This window comes from Melitaea cinxia, chromosome 19 (genome assembly GCF_905220565.1).
Source record: "Melitaea cinxia chromosome 19, ilMelCinx1.1, whole genome shotgun sequence".
In the NCBI taxonomy this organism is placed as follows: domain Eukaryota; kingdom Metazoa; phylum Arthropoda; class Insecta; order Lepidoptera; family Nymphalidae; genus Melitaea; species Melitaea cinxia.
In genome coordinates, this window is record NC_059412.1 from 7,824,373 (window position 1) to 7,840,662 (window position 16,290).

At 33.4% G+C, this 16,290-nt stretch overlaps 1 protein-coding gene across 1 annotated transcript in view; it reads left to right on the forward strand.

The window, feature by feature from the left end:
- Window positions 1–2,555: 2,555 nt before the first annotated feature.
- The window catches only part of LOC123662670 (alpha-N-acetylgalactosaminidase), a 42,704-nt gene continuing 28,969 nt past the window's right edge, over window positions 2,556–16,290 (forward strand). Inside the window, exons 1-2 of the mRNA XM_045597474.1 lie at window positions 2,556–2,725; window positions 9,866–10,040. Of these exons, the coding sequence (XP_045453430.1) occupies window positions 2,556–2,725; window positions 9,866–10,040 (345 nt within the window). The remainder of the gene's footprint in view (window positions 2,726–9,865; window positions 10,041–16,290) is intronic.

A 16,290-nucleotide genomic window follows, 5' to 3' on the forward strand; every position in this document is an offset into this window, starting at 1 on the left:
TCTGTAGACTTTTGATGTTGTACTTGTGATACTATTGGATTATTATAAAGGGTTTTTTCACATTGTTGTCTTAGAAATGTAATGTCTTTATTAATGCGTATACTTTAGTTGACTGTGTAAATAAGTCGGTGCGTGTAATTGCACCTTTACACGAGACTTTTTTTAATTGTTTTTTAATTATAACATTTTTTCAATGTAAGGATAACGTGATATTGTGTAATTGCTTGCAGGTTGCCATAGCGGTTATTGATTGTTATTATTGATGAATCATTGATGGCAATCAATAACAAAGTTATAATATATCTCTATCAGTACTGTTTATATAAATTGAATGAGAAGTGTTTATAGGCTATATTACAGAGGTTCCCAAACTTATTGTTTACTGCCCACTCCGGGAATAAATTATTTTATAGTGCTGGAGGCACCACCTTTTTTCACCAACTTAAAAACCACTATAAATTCAAATTAAATTAATTATTGCGAGCTATATCAACGGAGAATAAACATTAATTCTAAACGAGATTTTTACTATAACCCGCAAGAGTTAACTTGAGCCCTGAGCGCAAGTAGGTAGTACACAGCGGCGCTCAGGTCTCAAGTTAACTCTTACGGGCTACACCTGCCAATGAGAATGATTATTGAAACTGATGATGATTATCCTTTATTTTAAATAAAACAAACATAATCGATTCTTATATATAAACCCAACCCTCAAGGCTCTACACAACGCTACCATTTTTTTCTGAGTCTCTCATGGTCCCTTTAGCCCACAAGGGGGCATTATCGCCCACTTTGGGAAAGGCTGCTATATTATATAACGTTATAACAGGAAAAGAGTAAGAACAAAGAACTTAAGCTATTATATTTTTATTACGTACTAGCTGAATCGACAAAAGTTGTCTTGTTGTTCGTCAAAAGCATGCAATGTAAATAATGATTACATTTTCTAAAATTTCCCAAGTATTTGCGCAATTTTCTTTATGATTTCATTCCATAAGAGTCTTCTACAATGTATGAGGAAACTTCAGAAGAATTCGGCTACAATTGTTCTAACCGATTTTGAATTATGTGCATAACAAGAAATATAACTAACCGTTTTATTTTTTATAGTTAGGTATGTCAATACAATGTCCCTAGGCACGTTTTTTAATGTTAATTGAATGTCTACACGAGTAGTTTAGACGTGACTGCATTGGATGCATTTCAATAAGATCCGGTTTAAATTATTAGTATTCTAAACTGAAACGAAACTAACATATTGTTTATCTTGAGAAAAGCACACATTTCAAAGAATACTTAGACAAAATATTCTATTCAATTATCCGATCTCTAGATTAATAGCATCTGCTCTGGTGTAGTGGTGCGAGTAGTCGCCTAAAATTTCGTTCAAATTTTGCTCGGGATGGATATTTGTAATATTCCTTTTCGGTTTGGATGTCTGTCTTTGTGGGTCACCCCACCGTGCCTTGGAGAGCACATTAATCCGTAGGTCCCGGTTGTTATCAGAAATACCTGATAGCAATCGTCAGTCATAATATGAAACATATCCGCCAACCTGCAGTGGAACAGCGTGGTCGATTAAGCTCCAATCCTTCTTCTACGTGGAGAAAGAGGGCTATGCCCAGCAGTGGGATGATACAAGCTGAATGCGTGCCGATTAATAACGATTAAGTCTGTAACAAATTGTGTTGTAAACAGTTCTTGTAAAATGTACTAATATTTATTTATTTATTTAATAAAAAGGTTTACCAACAGTGTTTGTACTAATACATTCTTAAAATTTAAAAAAAAAAAAACTAAAAACTAACACTAAATACAAAAACCAATTAAAGGTAAACACAGCATGCAATTACATCTGACATACTTCTTTTCTTGTTTTTTGAAGTAGAACTTCTTTACACACGCTTGACTTGGGGAGTAAGGTGGTGAATGCGTGACGATAGTGTTACGAAAAGTGTAATCGGACGAGGTGAACGGAGCAAGAGATTGGTACGAGCATAGATTTTCTTTCTCTCTTTCTCTCATAGCTAGTTACGTTTCGTATATCTAAGAAACAGTGCAGGCTTAACGTGCAGGCTTATTGCTAAAGAAGTTTTACTTCAGTCGTTTTTATATAGTAATTGTTCTCTGGACTACTGTTCTCTGGACTATGTTTTATATAATTATTTCTATAAGAAAATGTGACAGCATCATACTATTTTATCTATAGAATCCGGAACAATTATTTATAAATGAACATATAACTTGTATATAAATATAATTGCAATATTAACATTGACATTTAATATAGGAAATAACATCTGACCTAAATATAGTTTACGAACTATTAACGTTATCATAATGCTAATCACTTCACTTTGTTTGTTACAGATAATCTCTGAACTACGGAAGATAAACTCCTTAGTGGCAAACTCCTTGCTCTAACCTCAAGTTATGACAGTTGTGACAAGCATATAATAACACTCGTTCTTTGAGACTAAATTGAATAAAAGTATGTGAATAGGTCTCTTTAAGATAAAGTGTTCGATATAATAAAGATCTAGTTATATTCTATCATGACGTCGTGGAAATCGTGTGTATGGACAGTGTTCGTGGTTGTGTGTATATTGGGGAAGATATCCGGTCTGGACAATGGACTGGCTTTGACCCCACCTATGGGCTGGCTGGCCTGGGAACGCTTCAGATGCAATACCGATTGCAAAAATGATCCTGATAACTGTATAAGGTGAGTTTATTTTCCTTTCAAAAAATAACCAGATGTTAAGTTTTAGTTTAAGGGAAAAGTATGAAAATGTATATACATTATTACGTATATACCTACGAAATGTGTGCATGTATGTATCGAGCTATTTTCGCACTGCTAGTTTACGTACATCACTTTCATATTTCTTGTAATATAATAGGTATTTTCGATATTTATTATTCAAGTAATGTCAGGACTTGAAAACTCAACTGGAACCCTTTATATTTAATCTACTGAAACTTAACAAAAGTTTGGCTTAAGTAGCTGTTTATTTATTTTTTAATTTTTATGACAATTTTACACACACTTTACCGACAAAAGATTCATTGTATTTGACGAATTTTTATAAATTGAAAATTCTAAGTGTACCATTATTTATGGCTATCATTATGTCATGTAATATAAAAAGTGTAGTCAATATAGTAATTTGTAGTAATGAAATATACTGTATTACGTAACAAAACATTACTGTGCTCCAATACTGTAATTATTAGGTTTCAATCGCTAGAACCATTAGAACTTCTTTTCATACAAATAGTAATATAAGTATACCTACTCGTATTATATAATTTGATAATGACACAGAAAACTCGCGTTTAAATTTATATACCATACGGCGAAACTTCTATTTATTCGAATTTATATAGAGCCCTACAGATTAAAATTAATTATACTTTTAAAACTATATTTAAAATTTTAACACTGCTTAAAATTTTAACATGCTGCGGGCCTAATTGATATGCATAATTATGTTAAAGTTCGCATCGTTTGATGTTTTTATCTGTTCATCTATAAAATAAATAGAATTGGAGTGTCTGTTTGTAATATTAAAATAACCGCTTTTAACTCAATGCATATGGATGTATACACGATACATATACCAAAATCACATTTTTCACAATTTTTGCCTGTCTGTCTCTTTGTTCCGCCTAATCTCTGAAACGGCTGGACTGATTTTGACGGGACTTTCACTGGCAGATAGCTGATGTAATAAGGAGTAACTTAGGCTACTTTTATTTTATATTTTTTTTTTTTTGTAACTCTCTGCGAACTTAACAATATATATTTTTTTAATTCCACGCATACGATGTCGCGGGCACAGCTAGTTTAGCTAGTTTTAGCTAATAAATTCCTTAAAATTAAGTTAATTTTAATAGATAAGCAAATATAAAATCAAATAGGAATAAAATGTTTAAAACTTGTATCATAATAGCGAATAACGCGGAAGCAAGGGAATTTTTAATTTATTTATACATACTTACATACTAAGTAAAAGTAATTTTTGAATATTACTGTATCATCCTAGCCTTTTAACGTTGTAATTCCGTAGTGTACTTCTTATTGAAGTATGTGTAATTATAATAATTGAAACTATTTAGCTTTTGTTTAAATATAGCCTATGTCGCTCAATGATAACGTAGGTATATTGGTATAATGAATTTTTAACATCGGTCCAGTTGTTAAGCCGTTTCTTATTTTTTTAACTAGGTCGGCAAATATACGGCTCACCTGATGGTAAGCAATTACTGTAGTTTATAGACGTCTGCAACACCAAAAGCATCGCAGGCGTGTTGCCAAGCGTATCCCCAATTTCCCCCAAGAGCTCTGGTCACCTTACTCACCAACAAGAATACAACACTGCTTAAATACCTTATTTAGCTGTGATCTTCTGCAAGGGCGGGGTTCTTACTACCCCAGTCGGGCTGCTCCATATTTTGAGCAGTAAATTTTCTGCTGTGCCCTACCTCAGTTAAAAGGTTTGTGCTTTCAACTGAGGTAGGGCGCCGTTTGTCTATTACAGAGAAATAAAAATGAAATATTTTAATTCTATTTTATAGGTAATATTAAGTTTAGAAGTGTAGACAAGGAATGAAATAGGCTATTATGATACTATGAAATAATTACGCGAACTCAGCGGAGCATTTCTTTTTATTATTAAAATTTAAACAGAAAGTGAGCACAACGAAGTACAAGTTATTTATTTTACTATTAAAAAAAATGATGTAACGTAGTATCTCATTGTTTTTTAATGAGGTAAAAGCTGACATTTTTGTAGCATCATCGAGATTGGCTTAATTTATACGTATGCAATGGTCAATCAACGACGACATCTAGGCACAGCGGTCAAAGTGCTGGATGTTTTGCTAGCGGTCGCGGGTTCGATCCCCACACATAATAAATATTTGTATATTATATTATCTGAGAATTTGTACTTGTTTATTGTGTGCGCTTCCGGCCCTCGATGTAGCAGAAAATACTCCTTTCAGCCGTTGAGTGTTAACCATTTTATTTTATTTTATTAATTTATTTAATCTTCTTGCTGTGCTTCTATTTACGACATTGGCAATATTATCTATTATCTTAACACTAGAGAAACTCATTAATTTTATTTTATTTTATTTTTATTTTATTTTCAAATTTTGAAAACTTACAGCTAAATTACAAATATAAAAAAAAAACAATGATCAAGTTTACGGCCAATTACAAGTTTTCGCAAATAGTATGGTGGACATATGGAAAAAAATCAATTTAATATAAGATCGAAAACAATAACCACGCAAGCAACTCAACACAACGGCCAAGAACACACCACTTCTGAAATAAATATACTACCGTTGATTTGCGAAAAAATCGATACACAACGCTCTTTTTAGTCTTGTCACAGTTGTGCTAAATATATCAATATCGACCCTCCGGCACACCGCATTGAACAACCGACAAGCTCTGATCATGAATGAATTCTGCCTATAGATACTACGGGTGGCAGGAGTGTAAAGAAGATCATGTTTTCGTAATTGAGCTGATGGTACGCACAGTCCAATTTTGCTCACCAGCTCGGCTACATCCGTCGACCCATTTGCAATTTTAAATAAAAAGGCAATATCCGCTATTATTCTACGCTGTCGCAAAGGAAGTAAGTGAAACTTTCGGCATCGGCTGAAATAGTCCGGCGAATATGTTTTGGAACGATATTGTATGAACCTTAAGAACTTTTTTTGAATATTTTCTAAACGTGAGATATATATATCATAATTGGGGTTCCACACCTGAGAAGCGTATTCGAGGTGACTACGGACAAAAGCGCAATATAAAATTTTGATTGTTTTAATGTTTTTAAAATCTTTTGATGACCTAATGATGAATCCTAGTGCCTTATTTGCCTTACTAACTATGTTTGAAATGTGTGCATCAAATAAGAGCTTTGAGTCGAATGTTACCCCAAGATCTCTGATAGCGTTAACTCTAGTAATTGCGATACCAGATAATGTGTATTGGCAAATTATTGGTTTAGGCTTGCGTGTAAAAGTACAAACATAGCATTTTGAGATGTTCAAGTCCAGTTTGTTTTTTGTACAGTAAATTCGGAACCGATCCAGATCGTCTTGCAGGTCAATAGTATCCTCATATGAACATATTTTACGAAGTATTTTCATATCGTCTGCATACAAAAGTATTTTTGACGTACGAAAACAGGATATGACATCGTTTATAAATATATTAAATAACAGAGGTCCTAGCAAGGACCCCTGTGGAATTCCTGAGGGGATACACAAAGACCTCGTCGACGAGTAACCGTTAAGAACGACAACTTGACTTCTGTTCTCAACATATGATGAAAACCATCTGTACAGATTACCGCATATACCCATATGTAATAGTTTCTGTCTGAGAATAAGATGATCTATTCTATCGAAACACTTGCTGTAATCTGTGTATATAACGTCTACCTGGAATCGTTGTGACATATGTTCCGATATAAAATCGCTGCAAACTATAAGATTTGATGTGGTGGAGCGACCACCAAGAAAACCGTGTTGATGCTCACCAAAGTTAAGTCTAATAGCCGAATAGAGTTGCCTGTAAATAATTTTTTCGAGTATTTTAGCGAATACACACAGCTTGGAGATAGGTCTATAGTTCTCCACCTCATCTCTCGGACCTTTTTTGTGTATTGGAGTTATATATGCCGACTTCCAAATCGCAGGTACTTCTCCCTCAATGAGAGACCGTTCAAAAAGGATCGTAATAGGAACAGTTAGAGATTTAGAACATTTAAATATGAAGATTGGTGGAATATTGTCGGGTCCTGCAGATTTATTCAGGTCAACCTGTTTTAATAACTTAAACACTTCGGCTTTTTGTATTTCTATCGAGCCTATACCTGAGTTATTCCCATAACAATAATTATGAGTCAGCTGGGACTCTTGTAAACAAGCGGTCACGTTAGTATCTTGAGGATCGGAGTGTTGAAAGTTAGAATAGAAATATTCCGAGATTAACCCACAGGTTTGCGCAATAAACTCTAATTTACAAATAAAAATAGGTCAAACACAAGTAATTTTAATGAGTCGAATGAAAATTATTTTATTTATTATAACTTTATTGCAGACAAAAAAGGAGAAACGTTTTAGAACCATTAGATACAAAAACAAATAGTGTATGCAAAGGCGGTCTTATCGCTTATAGCGATCTCTTCCAGGCAACCTTTAATATAAGTAGTAGTAGTTTAATATAAGTATAGAAAAATATGTTGGTAAGAGTGCGCAATCACCAACGCAAGTTTATTACACATAATTAATTCAATTTATAATACTAAACATAGTTCTATAATACATTTAAACGATATATTAGGTCTTTACCTATGAAAGTGCCGTTTCGTCGTCGGCTGACTATTTCAAAACTAAAAAAAAAGTAAGAATTCGATATTTTTATTTTAAAAATGTAGAATTCTTATTTTATAATTCATCATTTGTTTAATGGTTAGCGTTCTGTTTACATCGCATATTTGTACGTTTTTCGTCATCATGGATATGTTAAAAATTCGAGTGATTATGAAGTATGAGTTCCATCGTGGTAGCAAAGTGGCAGAAGCTGCACGCAACATCAACGACGTTTACGGTGTGATCACTACTAACGATCGTATCCCCGTTATCGGTTTTCTCGCTTTCGTTCCGGAAATTTTGACCTAAGAAAAGTCGGCCGAAAATGTTGGTCGACAATGACGAATTAAAGGCGATTGTGGAGGTTGATGATTCTCAAAGTACAGCCTTGCACTGCTCAACATACACACGAAGGCATATTGAATCGCATTGTTACTTGTAACGAAAAATGTATTCAGTTCGGCAATCGCAAGCGCTCAGCTAGTTGGTTAGATCCTGGTTCAGTACCTAAACAATGCCCTAACTGAAAAATGATCCCTGAGAAAGTGATGGTAACTGTTTGGTGGTCTAGCGCCGCGCCGGTTTAATTCATCACAGCTTTTTACCAAGCGGCATGAGCATTATTGCAGATGTGTACTGTGAAGAACTAAACACAGCAATGGGGAAGCTCGCACGTCTCCAAGCTCTCTCTAGCTTTGGTCAATCGCTCGGCTCCGCTGTCCCTGCACGACAACGCATACTGCACAGCAGACGGTTTCCAAGTTACAAGAGCTGGGGTTAGAAGTTCTACGTCATCCACCGTACTCACCAGATCTTGCCCCTACAGACTTCCACTTTTTCCAAAATTTTAATAACTTTTTGGCGGGAAAAAATTTAATACCCGAAAGGCAGTACAAAATGCCTTTGAAGAGTTTGTTGTCTCCCGTCCAGCAGAGTTTTTCAAGAAAAGCATCAATAAGTTACCATTACGTTGGCAAAAATGCATTGATTCCATGGGTCATTACTTTCAATAATAAAAATAAAAAATATAGAAAAAAAGGCGCGTTAACTTATTTCATCCAAAAACGGCAATTTCCTAAAAACCTATTAACGTACATTTTAACGGTATTTTATTTAATAAACTATAAAAAGATTATAAAAAGGTCGTAATTTATTATAATGCGATTTATACACGTTTGTAAGTAATACATACAACTAATACGTATTAATAACGTTGTGCGCTCGTTTTATTGATTGGCATCATTATCGATATACTTGTAAAATTGCTGTTAATTAGAATTGGTGTGTTTATGGTCAAGGTTGAAAATTAATAAAAACTTAGATTTACAAGGATTTTAAATAAGCAATATTATTTTTTTAATCATCATGACATATTTAATAAGGTATAGAGAAGAATCCAATGTTAACGAAACATTGTAATTGTCAGATGCGATATGCTATAACTAATCTACCTCAGTTTTTCTTACTATATTGTTTGTTAAAACTGCTTTAATAAAACTTAACAAACAGCGATAAAATCCGTAAAAGTTGTTTCATTATAATGTGCCTTCTTTTTTCTAATTTACCGACTACGATTTAATTAAGTATCGCTTTCATTTTTGTATAATATTTATTCCCGAAGCGAGTATAAACTAATAATATTCATAGTGAGTCAAGGGGCGTTACTAAGCTTAGTGACAACGATTAGTCTCTGCTTTCTTATCGCAAAGACAATAGCAATACATTTCTGGCCCAATTAGAATGGAGTTCAGATCAAAATTCTGTTTCTTCTAAGTAAAGCCAAAGATAGATAATTATGTAGAATTGGTAAAATTGGCGTTAATGGACGCGCTTTGACGTTACTTTCTTAAAGCTTACTTATTTTTATACAAATGCGGTACCACTACAGCAAGACGTGATGCGAAAGTTAAAAACTATCATTACATCTTAAACTATCTGTCGCTGTTACGTTAATTACGTCACTTGCATATTACTAGCGTTGTGTTGTTCACCTTCTTAGGTGTAAATTGACTGAAGGCAAAACTAAAGCTGTTACTTGTACTTTATTATGACTCGCGAAGCTCCTAATTAATGTTCGTTGCTTGTGTACTTTCGTAATAAAATTGATTTATGATCAATCATGATTGCCTACTTTACTAATCATCAAAGAGTAAGTTTGTCTACAGAGACCCAAATGACAATTCCATTTTTTTTGATGGATCGATTAAGCCAGTGACATCCCACCGGGAAAAAGGTCAATGCCCCATAGGCTTCTTTCTCGGCGTAGAAGGGTCAGAGATTAATCTACATTGTGACCATTAGTGTGTTTTTTAACATGTGAGGTAGAAATGAAAGGCATGGATCGTGATGTACACGGTCTTATCAAATTTAGGTGTACTTCATTGCTAAAACTATGTGTCTGACTTATTTAAGATATTTAAAATTACTTTTTAGTCTATTTAAATAATTATTTATATTTCAGTGACCGTCTCTTCCGAACAATGACAGACATCCTCGTCTCCGAAGGCTACGCGGCGGTCGGTTACGAGTATGTTAATGTGGACGACTGCTGGCCTGAGAGGGAGCGTGACCCGAGAGGCAGACTCGTGCCTGACAGAGAACGCTTTCCTTACGGAATGAAGAGTCTCTCAGACTATGTAAGTACTTTATTATTTTAACGCAGCCTTGTATTTTTTTTATGAATTCATACTTGCAGAAGGTAAAGTCTCGGGTATTTTAAGTCACATTACAGAATATAATTTTAAAGCAAAGTCATTTAGTTGCCTGCCTAAGAAATAGGCAATGTCCGCTAATTCTGATTTTAGGTCATTCTATTTTATCTGAAGTAATGTATCCTGGCTAGAGACAAGAATAACTCAGATTGTCCTAGAACAAACAAATCTGGCCTGAAATCGGTCTGGTTATTAACTTTTCATTGAGTGTAATTTGTCAGACTTCACATATATTTATGTTTTTTGTTACCACTATCATATAATTATATATTATATTGATTTATTTTCTGTGAGGAATCATAAATCATTTTGGCTTTATTAGGTTTTAAAATATTTAAACTAGCAATGATATGATAATTAATATTTGTAATTATACGTTACTTTTTATTTTTAATAAATCTTATCGAATAATTTAAAATTATATAATATTAAATTAAATAGAAATTTGAAATAGCTTTTTAAGCGACTGTCAAAAGGAAGTAATCATTCTTGATGTTATTTACGTGTGCATATATAATTATATATCGACAAATATTGTATATATCTACGCATATGTGTATATGCACGTATATTACATTAGCACACGTAGTACGTACTAAATGGCTTAGCGGATTCTAACATTATTTTTTACACATATAACTCGTTGATAACGTCTCAGAAATTTCTTGTAACTCTAATTGGTCGAGTGATAATTCACACAAAAAATAATAATAGGCAAGTAAATAGAAAGAATTATTTTCAATTTACAACGAGCGTGCTAAACGTCCAACTTATCATCATATTGTTATGTTGCGTGTCTGAGTCGCCTCTACATGACATTAAACGATTATTATTTCAAGTAAAACACCTACCAAGATGCATTTCAATGACATAATAAGAGAGCGTTGATCTTGATCATGCTTGATTGTTTTTAATTGTAGAATTGTCGTTTTTTTAAGTGCCAGTATTTGTAACTAGGAGCAGGATTTACGTTAATCTTATTTATTTGTTTTATTTATTTACACTTTTTTGCACACCAACACAAAAAAAACCATAAATTTAATTAATTAACAAAAATGATAAAGTTGCATTAGTTGCAACAGGCGGCCTTATCACTAAAGCAGCGATTTCTTCCAGAAAACCTTTGGGTCCACTGCCCAAAGATCAGTTAGTTATTAGAATTGATTTTAAGCGGGGATAGGGGCACAAAATATCTACTTTCAGACATAAACATAAGTACATGTTATATATATTCATACATACACATATACATACATACACATCTTAATCGTGCTCCAAGATTTTTTCATTGTAGTTGTGGTTTTTTTTTTTATGTAAGTGGCAATATACGGGCGCTAAGAACATAAATTATTGTTTATTTAAGGATAAAAAATCATATCCAGTTGCATCCGGGGTCATATTATGCAGACGATGTGTTTATTTAAATTTCTTATTACTTCAGAATTATTACTATTTTATATTATTACGGATATCTTAAAAATTGACAAAAAAATATTGTAAAGCTAAACTGTTTTTCATTAATGTTGTCAACAATGAGTAAAAATAAATAAATATACTGTCTGTTTATGTATGTAACGGTTTTTACTTATATGTACTGTATTAATTTTCTAAAGATCTTGAAACGTGACGGAACGATACAAATCATCGGAATAAGGACGACTAATAATAACCAGTATAAATTTAAGTGAAAGAGATATATGGTATATTTACCATGTTTATTGTCGGTCGTTTTGAGTTTGTGATATTTCGGTACTGTTGTAAGGCGTCAAGAGTCATAACCCATCTATAAATATAAAAATTAATGTTTGAGTGTATGTCCTTCATAGAACCGTAAACTATGCATTTGATCATCTCATGATCATCAGCAAAGTGTTATGCATGAGACCACAAAGGTTTCTGAGTTGGTACGACCAAAAAATAATAATAATAAAAGTAATAACTATTTGAAAAAACGTAGCAACGCGCGCAGGGTACAGCTAGTTACTTATAAACCATAGTGTAAATCAACTGCATATGGAGTATTATTAGATATATCTATTTTCTGTTTGTTATTTTGACATAATCGAAATTTGTCTTACATAAATTGGAGAATAAAGTGGTACAAAATACTTACCTATAAATGTTATTGTTTACGTAATAATAAAATAAAGTAAACTCATTGTCAAATGTGTTAGTGAATGGTCAATTCGCATGGTTTTCTATGTTTGAATTGCGTAATCCATTCGATTTAAGTGAACTGTTTGTTGAATGGAAAAAACTAGAATGATTCGGTCTTTAACCCCCGATCATTGTTGTCGTGCTAATACTATCTCATTGTTGAGAATGATTCTCACGGAGAGAAAAGAAATAGTAACGTCATTAGGAGTTTTGTTTCGACATTGCGTTGAAAGTGAATTGATATTTCTTTTATCTTATATATAAAATTCTTGTGTTACAATGTTAGTTACAATATTTCTCAGAAAAGGCTGGACCGATTTTTATGAAATTTTGTGTGCATATCGGGTAGGTCTGAGAATCGGCCAACATCTATGTTTCATACCCTAATTAAGGGGGTTTATAACATATATGGCACAACAACGTTTGCGGGGTAGTTAGTCTTATATATAAAATTCTCGTGTCACAATGTTAGTTAAAATACTCCTCAAAATCAAAGCGTCAAATTCAAAGTTTGGCACGTTTAAAAAGACAAATAAAATTTCCGCTTTATAAACGAAGCATGCTGTGTAGTTACGGCATAAAAGAATATAGCCACCCCCTCTCTTCCCGTGGGTGTCGTAAGAGGCGACTAAGGGATAACACAGTTCCACTACTACCTTGGAACTTAAAAAGCCGACCGATGGCGGGATAACCATCCAACTGCTGGCTTTGAAATACACAGACCGAAGACGGGCAGCAGCGTCTTCGGTGCGACAAAACCAGCCCTGCGGTCACCAACCCGCCTGCCCAGCGTGGTGACTATGGGCAAAACACATGAGTTCACTCCATTTTTGGCGTAGACTTGTCCCCTACCACACCTATGTCCAGTAGTGGACAGTGAAAGGCTGCTGTGATGATGTTATGATACCAAGCATAGAAATATTTTATAACTAGTTTTACGATTTGCAATCAAATCTGGGTGTAATGCTACTTTGAATGTTAATAACACATTTTGACTAATTCTATGCAGTTAGTCCTGCTCTCTGCTCCAAGATTTTTAGTCGGCCGTTACACACAGGCCTTAGGTTGCCTATCTTAAGAACAGGTCGACAGGTCTGTTTATTCTCTTAAGAGTTGGCTATTGTTATATCCACAATGTGTGCATAATTTTATAATTGTACACGTTGTAGTTTCTGCTGTACTATTTAATAAGTTCGACTCCTTTCCATTCCTTCTTGTTGAGGCTCCTAAAAATTGTTAAATATATACTTCATATAGTGATATAATTTAATGCTTATCCTATTATTAAAAAATAGGTAAAAAAACTTTTTAAGTTAAACGGTTTTATGTTAAACATTGCAATGTTTAAGATAAATGTACTAAAAACCAAAAAATAATAAAATAGATACAGTCGTGGGAATTATAAACATATGCATAGACTAGACTAAAATAAAACCGTGGGGCACGTCAATTGTCTACAATCGTTGATTAAAATGTTTGTTTTGTAATGTTACACTATAATTAGACAGTTGTTAAACCGACAACGATGGTCGTGTGATAAGTAGGGCTAGAATGTGGAAACAAGCTAGCAAGCTCGATTATAAGCGAGTTTTAGGATTTCATAGTGGTGAGCGAGTAGTACTTTTAACATATGTTTTGTCGATTAAAGACAAACTACGAGCAGTGAAACGATTCCTCGCCAGCCAGCAGTGTGAATGTCCAACGATAAACTAGTTGAAACATCTCTTTTATTTACATGGAGTGTATAACTATTGGAATTTCCATGAGCAAGAAAATAGTAAGTAATTTCCTCACCGTCTGCGGGCCAACTGCCTATTTTAACGACGAATTAAACGATTCTTCTATCGCACATTAAGTCGATAATTTGTAGACAATTGACGTGCCCCACGGTTTTATTTTAGTCTAGTCTATGCATATGTTTATAATTCCCACGACTGTATCTATTTTATTATTTTTTGGTTTTTAGTACATTTATCTTAAACATTGCAATGTTTAACATAAAACCGTTTAACTTAAAAAGTTTTTTTACCTATTTTTATTTTCTAGTTTTTAGTTTTTATTTCGCATTCTGTTTAATTCATTTAGTGCTTCATTATTGCAAGGCCCATCTTAAATATTGAGGTTGTATAGTGCACTGTATTCTTCTTGTCAAGCCCTTTTATTTGATACCCATATTGGTGGGATTGATAAAAAATTGTTATCAGACATTTGGTAGCGGTGGCCAGCTTAGATTTCAATTTTGCATAGTAAATTGTATTCTACTTGTTGAGACCTTTCATTTGATACCCATGTTGATGGGATTGATAAAACCTAAGTTATCCGCCATTTTGTAGAGGCCGCCATCTTGGATTTTAATTTTATATAGTACATTGATTATACTGGTTGAGCACTTTCATTTGATACCCATATTGATGGGATCGATAAAACCTACATTAGCCGCCATTTTGTAGCGGCCGCCATCTTGTATTTCAATTTTTTATAGTATATTGTATTCTGCTTGTTGAGCCCTTTCATTTGATACCCATATTGATGGGATTGATAAAACCTACGTTATCCGCCATTTTGTAGCGGCCGCCATCTTGGATTTCAATTTTTTATAGTATATTGTATTCTGCTTGTTGAGCCCTTTCATTTGATACTCATATTGATGGGATTAATAAAACATAAATTATCCGCCATTTTGTAACGGCGGCCATCTTGAATTTATAATGATAATGAATAAACATAATTGTATTGTCACCAAAATCCAAAGTGTATACAAAATTTCAGATTAATCGGTTGACAGGAAGAGGGTGAAATTTGAATTACTAAATTTGACCCAAGAATAAATAATAAATAAAAAATAAAACAAACGGGGTGAGCTAAATAAAACCGTTTAAAAAGGAAAGTTTTATGTTGTGATGTATAACTATTTGTATTGTATTTTTGAATCAAGTAAGACATCTATGGATGGAGAAAAGAATTAAACTTTGTTTTTATTTTTTAGTAAAGCCGAAGATATAATTGTTCTTATTAAACGGTTTTATTTAGCTCACCCCGTTTGTTTTATTTTTTATTATTCTTGGGTCAAATTTAGTAATTCAAATTTCACCCTCTTCCTGTCAACCGATTAATCTGAAATTTTGTATACACTTTGGATTTTGGTGACAATACAATTATGTTTATTCATTATCATTATAAATTCAAGATGGCCGCCGCTACAAAATGGCGGATAAGTTATGTTTTATTAATCCCATCAATATGGGTATCAAATGAAAGGGCTCAACAAGCAGAATACAATATACTATAAAAAATTGAAATCCAAGATGGCGGCCGCTACAAAATGGCGGATAACGTAGGTTTTATCAATCCCATCAATATGGGTATCAAATGAAAGGGCTTAACAAGCAGAATACAATATACTATAAAAAATTGAAATACAAGATGGTGGCCGCTACAAAATGGCGGATAACGTAGGTTTTATCGATCCCATCAATATGGGTATCAAATGAAAGTGCTCAACCAGTTTAATCAATGTACTATATAAAATTAAAATCCAAGATGGCGGCCTCTACAAAATGGCGGATAACTTAGGTTTTATCAATCCCATCAACATGGGTATCAAATGAAAGGTCTCAACAAGTAGAATACAATTTTCTATGCAAAATTGAAATCTAAGCTGGCCGCCGCTACCAAATGTCTGATAACAATTTTTTATCAATCCCACCAATATGGGTATCAAATAAAAGGGCTTGACAAGAAGAATACAGTGCACTATACAACCTCAATATTTAAGATGGGCCTTGCAATAATGAAGCACTAAATGAATTAAACAGAATGCGAAATAAAAACTAAAAACTAGAAAATAAAAATAGGTAAAAAAACTTTTTAAGTTAAACGGTTTTATGTTAAACATACATTGCAATGTTTAAGATAAATGTACTAAAAACCAAAAAATAATAAAACAGATACAGTCGTGGGAATTATAAACATATGCTAGACTAAAATAAAACCGTGGGGCACGTCAATTGTCTACAAA